The 11,278-nt window shown below is 43.0% G+C and overlaps 1 protein-coding gene across 1 annotated transcript in view; it reads left to right on the forward strand.

The window, feature by feature from the left end:
• Positions 1-6,036, forward strand: part of TSNAX (translin associated factor X) — a 53,060-nt gene extending 47,024 nt beyond the window's left edge. The window contains exon 7 of the mRNA XM_024765589.1: positions 5,307-6,036. Coding sequence (XP_024621357.1) covers positions 5,307-5,355 — 49 coding nt within the window. The 3' untranslated portion in view covers positions 5,356-6,036. The remainder of the gene's footprint in view (positions 1-5,306) is intronic.
• Positions 6,037-11,278: the final 5,242 nt, after the last annotated feature.

Consider the following 11,278-nt stretch of genomic DNA (forward strand, 5'->3'; position numbering starts at 1 on the left):
CTGGTCCATAGCATGGGAAGCTTTTCCATGATTATTTATAATGATTTGGGGGATGGGGTTGTGCCTCTGAGTCACCTTTGCCTGGCATTAATTTAACTACAGCACCTTATTTTGTTTGCTGTTAGATTTGGATTTTTTTCCTCTTCTTACTTTATGTTTCATATCTACCAAGTCTTCTCTTGTAGTTGTTCATTATGTTGTTCCTTATTTCCTGTCTTGTTCTTTTTTTAAAAAAATATTTATTTATTTTTGGCTGCGTTGGGTCTTGGTTGCTTCACGTGGGCTTTCTCTAGTTGCAGCGAGCAGGTGCTACTCTTCATTGCGGTGGCTTCTCTTGTTGTGGAGCACTGGCTCTAGTCGTGCAGGCTTCAGTAGTTGTGGCACACGGGGTCAGTAGTTGTGGCTCGCGGGCTCTAGAGCACAGGCTCAGTAGTTGAGTTGTGGCGCACAGGCTTAGTTGCTCCGCGGCATGTGGGATCTTCCCGGACCAGGGCTCGAACCCATGTTCCCTGCACTGACAGGCAGATTCTTAACCACTGCACCACCAGGGAAGCCTTTTCCTGTCTTCTTAAAGTCTAAGGTTAATTAGTGTTTCTACCCTCCTTCGGAATGATATAAGCCCCTAGGATGCTGTAACCCTAGCAATCCCTCATTTTATATGTTGTTACTGTTGTCCAGTCTTTTAGTTGTGCTTTGTTCCCTCCCATCCCCTAGATGTTGTTGTTTAGTTACAGTTGGTGCTCATTTAGGTTTACACACAGGTGACCAGATTCTTTGTTTATCATTGCTTCTTGCTCCCATTTCTTTCTTCTGGGGTAGATTAGTTTCCTACTAAGTTCTGTAGATGTTAAATTGTTTTAGTCTCTTTGTCTTTAAACCTTTTGATTTTGTTCTTACTCTGGAATAACAGTTTACCTGAGGAGAGAATTTTAATTTGATAGTAATTTTGTGGAAGCACTTTGAAAATAATATTTCATTATCTTCTGGCCTCTATTGTGCTACTTATATTTTTCCTTTGTAGAAATTCTTTTTTTCCCCCCAGTTATTTTTAAGATTTTTTTTTCTTGCCATCCTGCAATGTCATTAAAATGGGTTTAGAAATTTATTTATTTATTTTTTGATGTGGACCATTTTTTAAAGTCTGTATTGAATTTGTTACAATATTATTTCTGTTTTATGTTTTGGATTTTCAGCCCTGAGGCATGTGGGATCTTAGCTCTCTGACCAGGGATCAAACCCACACCCTCTGCATTGGAAGGCGAAGTCTTAACCACTGTACCGCCAGGGAAGTCCCTCTTTTTGTTTATATTTCTTTGGACTCATTGGGATTCAATGGATATGTGGATTCATGCCTTTCATCAATTCAGGAAACCTCTGATCCTATTCTCTTAAAATACTGCTTTTACCTCATCATCTATATTCTTTCCTTTCCCTTTGTGTATGTATCTTGGACCTTTTTATTTTATCCACCGTATCTCTTAGCCTCTTTTTCACATTTTCTATTATCATTTTGGACTCTTTCTGGTTAATTTTCTCAATGCTGTCTTGCAGATCTCTCATAATCTCTTCATTGGAACTTAATTTACTATTTAGTCCATCTTTTAAACTTGTTAGGAGGAGAGAATCTATATTTTTTTGTTTCAATAACTATTTTTAATTTCTGTAAGTTTTATCTATTTTTCAAATCTTCCTGTTCTTTTTTTGTAGTGTCTTATTCTTTCCTCATAGTTTCTATTCCTTTCTTTTTAATATCTCTCTAATAATTTTAAACATGCTTATTTCATAATCCCCTTCAGACTGTTCTTGAGGGGCTAATCCTGCTGCATGAGTGGGGGTCATTTGTTCAGGTATATTATGTATTTTTTAAATTTGTGGTGGACCACTTAACCTAAAGTTTCATCTCCTGTCCTTGTGTGTCGTTAAAATCCAAGCTCCTGGTGTTTAGGTACCTACTGCTGGGTCCCTTCTCTATGGTGCCTTCAACCATGAGCATGGTCAATTCATGTGCATCTCATTCTGGGTTTCAAATTTCTCTATTTCTGAGGGACTTGTTTTCTTTTTCTATCTTCCTTGTATGTGTTATTTCTCTGGGTTGGTAGTACGTGGCATTCTACTTTAGGTCAGTCTTCCATGTTGTCAGATCTGATAGTCAGATTTTAGAAAGAAAAAAATTTTTACATAAGTTCTGTATGTACATTATAGAAAAATCTAGAGACAAAAAAATTATTCTACTTGAAGAGATAATTACTATTAGCATTATGTTAACTATCTTTCTGACCTTGTTTCTCTGTGCATATGTGTATGTGTGTGTGCAGGTGTATACACACTAATATAGTTAAAGAGGAATTGTCTTCATTGTACTATTTTATAACGTGATTCTTTTTACTAAAGATAGTGTCAAAACATTTACGTATCAATATATTCCTGCCAGGTGCTTTTTGAAGGCTACAAAGTATTCCATTATGATGCTGTAGTGTAATTTATTCAACCAACTGTGTTGTTGAACATATAAAAAATGTCTGTGGTTATCAACACGACTGACACAAATGACCTTAGAAGTGTATGTTTGCCTGCATCTATGTTCATTTATTTAGGGTAAGTTGCTGAAAGCAGAATAGCTGGGTAATATGAATGTTTTTGTTATTTACTGACAAATTGAGTTGTTTTCTTCTGGAACAATTATCAGCCAGACTCCCTTTCCTAAATTCTTGTTTTCCAGGTATCAAAGATCTAAATGACATGAACATATATTATATGTATCTCTTCCCACAGCTGTAGGCATAGCACTAGCATTTTCTCCCGAGGTCACTAAGAGGTGGTGTCTGGCATGTCTTTCCTACCTAACTCCACCCTGTCATAATTAACAGGAGTTCCATGTGTCACACGTGCTCGGAAGTATCAGTACGTGCGCTGAAGGAGAAAGGGTTCTCTGTGATTACTTTTCAACGCGAAGAACAGTGTACAAGCCTCACATTTATGTGCTCCATTTACTAGCATGCAGCCCCATCCTGCCTCAGTGAACTTTAATGAGATGAACAGATGCTGTTTCTTTTATCTTCATTAGAGCCCTGCCAGGTAACAGCACCATTCTGGGGTTACTAGAACTGAAGCATAGAACAGTGATGAGATGGACTAAAATTTAGAGGAGAATATTCCGCAGGTCTTCCAGTTACAATCCAGCTATACTTTTCTCTAAAGCCATTTATATAACGGAATGCTGTATCAGAAACCTCCCAACTGGAACTGGTTTATTATTCAAGTATTCTTTTGGTTAAATTGTAGATTATGTAAAATCTTGCCATTTTTCTTGCTTAAAAACATTGAAAAGAGACATGATATGATTCTAAGAAGTTATCATTAATTTTGTTAAGTTTCATAGTAGCATTATGTCATAGAAGTATATGCACATGTATTTTATTTTATTTATTTATCTTGCGGTACGTGGGCCTCTCACTGTGGTGGCCTCTCCCGTTGCGAAGCACAGGCTCCGGGCGCGCAGGCTCAGCGACCATGGCTCACGAGCCCAGCCGCTTCGCGGCATGGGGGATCTTCCCGGACCGGGGCACGAACCCGTGTCCCCTGCATCGGTAGGCGGACTCTCAACCACTGCGCCACCAGGGAAGCCCTATGCACATGTGTTTTAGACAGCATACCGAAGCACACGAAGTCTGGGATTTGCCTTAAAATTCAATGGCGTGGGAGGGAGGGAAGGAGAGAGGAATGGGTGGATAAATGAAGCAAATATGGCAAAACTTTACTGGGGCCCATTACAGTATATTATTCTCACTTTGTGAACATTTGACATTTTTCATAATGTAGTAAAAAGGTGTTTTCTTTAACCTAGGGCAAGAGAGAGGAGAGGAGAGATATTGAGAGAGATCGATTGAGAATCCTGTTGAATCTCTGAGGTAAAAAGTCAAGGGAAACCTTTCTGACAAAGGGAGAAACCCGGCTGCAGCCAACTTTGTCACGAATTAGCTCCCTGCTGCCATCTAAGGGCACAGATAGAGGTATGGCTGTGTCTGTGTCACTACATAGCCCACTTCCCTCCCCGCCCCCATACACATACACAATTCCCACTGCTCTAAACCTGTGCTGTAAGAATTCAATTAATTTACTTTCTTTAGTTAGGATTTAATAGTGGAAGGAATATTAAAGACCATGTAGTCTGCCCTTTCCCTGGAGTCATTAAGTCATGGTCCCTTCACTCAAGAGGCTTACAGATTTACAGGGAATAAAACACAGTCAAGAAAAAGTAAACAGCCATCCAGTGGTTGCCTGCTACGTACTAGGAAGTTCCAAAGTTAGTGAGAAAGGGGGCCTCTCTGGTGAGGGAGAGTCTATCTCAAAGTGTGGTCCTTGGACAGTGGCATCGGTGTCACCGGGAGCTTGTTAGAAATGCAGATTTTCAGGCTGCACTCCAGACTTCCTAAATCGGGGTCTCTGGAGATGGGACCAAGGAATCTGCATTTAACCAGTGGGGGGGTGTGGATTCTTAAGCTTATTGAAGTTTAGGAGGCACTGCACTTAGGAGTAGTGGGGACGATGGGAATCGAACCAGGAGGCAGGACGGGAAAGGGGGAGATGCAGATAAAGAGCGAGTGATGTAGGAGAGTGATATGGGGGTCTGATGGCGAACTTAAAACTTTCAAAGCCTTTGTGTAGGAACTCGGAGTCTGCAGGAGTGGCGAACAGGGTGAGTAGGAGAGCGGCACGCATCTCTGGAATGCCAGAACTTGGCTTTATCATTTCGATTAGCATTTCCCAGAAACCTATTCCTCAGAGATGCTCCATGAAGGAAGGATTCCAAGAGCAGATACATTTGGGAAACATTGGATTCTGTTCATGCCTCTTGGAGATTTACAGTACACGTGAGCACATTAAAGGCATTGAAGTTCCTTAAAAAGAAAAAAAAAAAAAAGGGCTTCCCTGGTGGCGCCGTGGTTAAGAATCCGCCTGCCAATTCAGGGGACATGGGTTCGAGCCCTGGTCCGGGAAGATCCCACATACCGTGGAGCAACTAAGCCCATGCGCCACAACTACTGAGCCTGTGCTCTAGAGCCCGCGAGCCACAGCTACTGAGCCCAAGTGTCACAACTACTGAAGCCCACGCGCCTAGAGCCCGTGCTCTGCAACAAGAGAAGCCACCGCAGTGAGAAGTCCGTGCACCGCAACGAAGAGTAGCCCCCGCTCGCTGCAACTAGAGAAAGCCCGTGCGCTGAAACGAAGACCCAACGCAGCCAAAAAGAAAAAGAAAAAAAGAAAAAGACATCTGTTTAACCAGTTTTGATTCTTTGCTCGCTCAGCATGTGGTCTGCAGACCAGAAGCATCAGCACCACCGGCGAGCTCGGTAGAACATGCAGAATCTCAGGCTCTACTCCAGAATCAGAATCTTCATTTCACAAGGTCCCAAGGTGACTGATACACCGATTAAAGTTTGAAAAGTGCTGGTTTAACCCGTGGAACCTCTTTTCATGGAATAAAGCACAGCTGTTCTGTGGAATTCACTTTGGAAATGCCGCTTTAGGCAACGAGAAGCCAATGATTTTGAGCAGGAAAGCACCAGGATGAGAGCAGCCTTGTCCTACACAAAGCATGCTCTCAGAACCCCCTGAAGGAGTCTTTCCCTGTCTCCTCTTCATGTTCGCTCCTGGCGAGAGCTTCCTGTCTTTCTCCTCCACTGCAGGAGATCTCGTTTAGGAACAAAGCTCAACAGAGACTCTTCTGGGTAGAGCCACGGTGGCGACCTGTAAACCACTGATCCATGAGCTGCTTGGTCTCACGAAACTCAAACACATTTCACTGAGCTGCAAGCCCAGCCATCCAAGCGTTCAAAGCATCATTGGATCCCTGTCATTTAATGGTCTATATTTCTGTGCAGCTTTTAGGTAAGATCTCCCACAGTAGCCTTGTTTTCAAACATGGTGGTTTCGTTACACTTTTATTTTTTATTGTGTTTTATTTTTTTTAAAGTGTTTTTTATTTTATTTAGATTTTTTTTCTTGATGTGGACCATTTTTTAAAGTCTTTATTGAATTTGTTACCATAATGCTTCTGTTTTATGTTTTGGTTTTTCGGCCCCGAGGCATGTGGGATCTTAGATCCCCTTCCAGGGATGGAACCCTCACCCCCTGCACTGGACAGCGAAGTCTTAACCACTGGACCGCCAGGGAAGTCCCTACACTTTTATTTTTTAAAATAACTTTAAACATTATTGTCCTAAAATGTCATCCTGAATTATTCGCTAGTTGTTGCGTGTGCTTTAGTCTTTTTGAAAGCAAGAAATCTTTCTAGTCCCCCTTTGAATCCCCCAACAAGAAGTTAGGGGTTTACTGAGTAACAACAAATGGCGGGAAAGCATAGGATTTCCTGGAGCCATGTGAGGTGGAGATCTGGTGGTGGCACTCAAAAGAAGCCTGATTGTTCATCCCATTCCAAAGGTATGAGTGAAGCAAAACCTCATTTTATTTTTTATTTTTTAACATTTTTAGAAATTTCATGTGTCTGAAACATTTATATTAACATATTTCCATACAAATAACCCAAACAAAACCTCATTTTAAATGGGGTTAGCTGAGAAAGTGCCTCGTCATAAAAATACATTTGGTTTTTAGGGTGCCGTATTGTTAAAATTAGATAACTTACATGGAGTAAACGAATGCGTTTTACTGGTAACAAATTTCACCACATTTTCCAGTTTTAACACAGGTGGATACAGAACTTCCATTCTCTAGTCATTCCAGGTGGCTCTCTGAGTTTTCTATTCAAACTTTTAATAGTTTTTGAGTTTTGTGTGACTTGAAGTTTTAATCTTTCTGTAAAATACGTAACTTAATTATATGTGTATGTTTTCTTCAGATACCAGATTTGATGTTAAGTGTTGTAACATAGGTGTGTAGATAGTTGCTTGGGTGAAACTGGCTTCTTTATGGAGAATGTCATTCTGCCTGAGGACTTAATGGATCCAAACCTGTGTCATGCCTGTGTGCGTACCCAATTAAACCCTGGAAATAAAAACTGTTTTGGTGAAAGAAAGAAATAAAGGGGGTTAGCTGAGAAGGTGACAGTGGAAAGACACTGCGAGGACAGAAATTGTGGGCACATAGCGGCCCGTAGGAGGGACTCGGGGAGAGGGCATATCCAGGGCTAGGGACACCGCAGGTGGGGACTTACACAAACGAGCTAGGGTCAGGGCAAGAGACCCGAGAACACAGGTGGGCTGCCAGAGGAGCGCTGACAAAGCCATGCGGAGTCAACCTGAAGCCAGGAAGTGGAAGACCTCAGGACGTCCCCGTCGACATCTGCCAGCTACGCCTGCCTTTGTGTGAAAAGGAGGCCGGAACGGGGAGCAAGCTAAGGAATGGGGACCAGTTTCCTCTCTTTGTGCCCCAGTTCCCCCTCCTTTGTATACACCCTCCATCCTGAATAAACTCTGGTTCTCAGAGCTCAAATGCACAGCATTCATCCTGTGGAGAAGCAAACACCGCCCAGAAGAGCAGAGCGTTACGGATACCCAGAGTCGAGAGATGAGAATCCCCAAGGGAACCCCTGGGGGAATCGAGTCTCCAGAAGAGAACCTATTGGCCTAATGAGGCCAACACGGAATTGAAGAAAGTTGTGGGTTCTTTCTCTCCCTCTCTCCCCATCTCCTCCTCTCTCTCTCTTTCCCTAACTCCAATAAAGATGTTAAAAATATATATTAAAAAATAACAAAAGTCTCTCTCCCTCTTTCTCTCCTTCTCTCTCTCCCTCCCTCCCTCCCTCCCTCCCTCTTTCTTCTCTCCTTTTCTTTCATCAAGAGGCAGAACGTTGAGAGAAGAGCGACTCGGTGACATGGTCTTAAACACTGAAGCCGAGGCGGCCACAGTCGGGCGGGGGCGGTCCCCTCCTTGGACATTCTGGGACTTGAGGCATTTCCTGGGCGCTTCTGCCATCTAGCGCCTCGCAGGAGGGGTCACCACGCCTGTTTATCCTGGCTTCCTCGGTAAATGTACGCATGTTGACTCAGTGTGAGAACATTCTAAAATCAACCGGCTGGAGCCGAGTACCACAGGTTCATGGCAAATTCTGTAAAGATCGATGAAAGAGAAAATCTGGGAGGATACAGTCAAGTGGACCCCAAAGCGTGTGCCCACCAGCTCTTCTCCTTTCCCGGCCCGGCCTTCGCCTCCCTAGGGGTGCCCGTTGGGGAATGGGCTTAAGTAAGAAATTCCGGCACGAGAAGGCAAATCACCGCAAGAAAGGAGAAAGGGGAACCAACGGGAGCCGAGCGAGGACCGCACCAGCCCCGCGGTGCTCGCACCCGGCTCCCCTCCCGCCGCGGTCGGCGCGAGCAGGCCGCCCTTCCGCGCATGCGCACTGTCCGCTCGTCGCGGAGGGGTGTGACCCGCGACCCCAGGCGGCCGCGGGATGCTCTGGGCCGGCCGCCGGGCCGCCCGCACGTGCGCGCTGCCCCAGCGCCCTGGCGGCAGCGGGTATCCTTCACCACCACATCTGGCAGCTCTGTGACCGGAGATCAGGCAGAAAAGAACCTGTTTAGATTACAAATCCATTCAGTTGTTTTTAAATACAGAAAAGTTAAAAAGAAGAAAACAAAAAATGTCTCGCAATCCTTGCGACCACCTTTCTGGACTTTAAGGAAAAGACAGACATGGGCTTAAAACGCGCAAAACAGCATAGAAAGGTTCAAAATGAAAAGTCAATAGCCCTCCTTCCCAGCAATCCCTCTTTCCAAAGGTAACCAATATTATGTTCCCCCCAAATATGTACATATTTATATATGTTTGTATTCTTACCTTTTTAATAGTTATACAATATGGATTTTTACTGGTCATTCTGCTCTCCCCCCCGCCCCCCTTCATAGTTCTTAGGGATATTTCCACATTTGAACATCTAAACCTAGTAATTTTTAAAGATGCATAGAGTTCCATTTGTAAAGTACCATATTCTATCTAATATAAAGAAATTTTTAAATGCTACGTTTTTGTTCAAGTGCTTGTCACTCAACTCACAAATCTAGAACACAACTAATCTACAGATCTACGTATTCACAGCTAGACGAGTTTTAGGCTTGGTCCTTGGTGCTCTGGAAGCAATTCATTTACAAAAGTGCCACCAAAACATCTTCGTGACGTCATTTAACTTAATGCTACCAAACATGGACCTCTTAAACCTTGGAAACAAAACTAAAATCTTCCTAGGAGTGGAAATGCTAAGTCCTAAACTATAGAACTACACTTTAAAGAGGTATTGGTAGATTTTGTTCAATTGCCCTTTTAAAAAGTTGCACAAATTTATACCCTCACCAAAATGTGAATGAGGTTGAACACCTCTGTATATGTAAAATGAGAGTCAATATTTCTTTTTCTTTGAATTGCTTATTCACATCCTTTGCATTTTTCTTACTGATTCAGCTGGGCTTTATAAATGAAAGAAATTATCCTTTTGTCTATCATTGTGTTCTGCAAATGTTTTCCCAATTTGCCTTCTGTGATTTAACTTTGTGTTTAGTTATTGGTTTTGTTTTGGTTTGGTTTTTACAACAGAGAACTTTTAACAAATTTTACAGATTTTAACAAATTTGGCAGAGTGCTTTTATGCTTGTGGGTTGTCCATCTAATTTTGAAACGCCTTCCCCACTACAATCAATCCATCAATTAATTATATCCAGTCAATGAACTACTTACTACTACTTACAATCAATCAGTCAATCAATCCATCCAGGCCTTTTATTTAAAACACGTGCACACACACACACACACACACCTTTTATTGTTAGGAAAGTCATATGTTCAATGAAGAAAGTTTGTAAAATACATATAAGCCAAAAGAAAAGAGTCCTAATTGCCAGATAGTCACTATGAACATTTTGCCATAGACAGTTCCAGTCTTTAATTCTGTGCAATAATTAATTAAGGCTGTGTTTTGATTATGTCAGGAGCTATAATTGTTAAATATTTGAATTATATATATATATGTTTATTTTTAAATTAATTAATTTATGGCTGCGTTGGATCTTCCTTGCTGAGCGCGGGCTCTCTCTAGTTGCAGTGAGCGGGGGCTACTCTTCCTTGCGGTGTGTGGGCTTCTCGTTGCGATGGCTTCTTTTGTTGCAGAGGATGGGCTCTAGGCGCGCGGGCTTCAGAAGTTGTGGCTCACAGGCTCTAGAGCGCAGGCTCAGTAGCTGTGGCGCATGGGCTTAGTTGCTCCGCGGCATGTGGGATCTTCCCGGACCAGGGCTCGAACCCGTGTCCCCTGCATTGGCAGGCATATTCCTAACCACTGCGCCACCAGGGAAGTCCTTGAATTATATTTTAAAGCAGCTTTATTGAGGTATTATTGTTATGCCGTAAAAATCACTCATTTAAAGTAAGTGATTTTCAGTAAAATGACAGTTGTGCAATCGTCACCACAATCCAATTTTAGAACATTTTCATCACCGCAGAAAGAAGCCCTTTCTTTCTATTTGTGTCCATCTGCAGTCACTTTCCACTTTCACCGACCAGCCTAAGGCAACCGCTGATCAACTTCCTGTCTCCATGGATTTGCTTTTTCTGGACATTTCATATACATGGAGTCACACAATATGTGGGCTTTTGTGTTTGGCTTCCGGAGCCTGCGCTCCGCAACGGGAGAGGCCGCAACAGTGAGAGGCCCGCGTACCGCAAAAAAAAAAAAAAAAAAAAAAAAGGAAGGAAATTCTGACACATGCTACAACATGGATGAACCTGAAGGACATTACGCTGAGCGAAATAATCCAGACACAAAAGGACTATATGATACTACTTATAAGAGGTACCCAGAGCAGTCAGATTCATAGACACAGAAAACAGAATGGTAGGTGCCAGGGGCTGGGGGGCACGGGGGTGAGGACTTATTGTGAAAGGTACAGAGTTTCAGTTTTGGGAAGATGAAAAACTTTTGGAGATGGGTGATGGTGATGGTGATTGTACTTAATGCAGGTGAGGTGTACATCTAAAAATGGAAGCATGTACGTTACGTATATCACAGTAATCGAGGAAGAAAAAGGGGGGCCAGAGTGTCCACAGGAGGGGGCTTCATGCCATGCCCTGTCTCCAAATCTGCTCCCACCACCCCGCCCAAGGTTAGGCTCAGGAGTTTCACGGGGTCACTCTGAGAGCTCCACGTGTGTTTACTGAAGTTGGAGCCCATTTGGAACAGGGTCTGACACTTCCTAGGAAATGTAGAGGGTGAGAGGCAGGTTCACTACCAGTGGCGGAGTCAGGTCTGTGCTGAGGCCTTGGGAGCTTCAAGGCC

Source organism: Neophocaena asiaeorientalis, unplaced genomic scaffold (assembly GCF_003031525.2).
Source record: "Neophocaena asiaeorientalis asiaeorientalis breed wild unplaced genomic scaffold, Neophocaena_asiaeorientalis_V1.1 scaffold369, whole genome shotgun sequence".
Classification (NCBI taxonomy): Eukaryota; Metazoa; Chordata; class Mammalia; order Artiodactyla; family Phocoenidae; genus Neophocaena; species Neophocaena asiaeorientalis.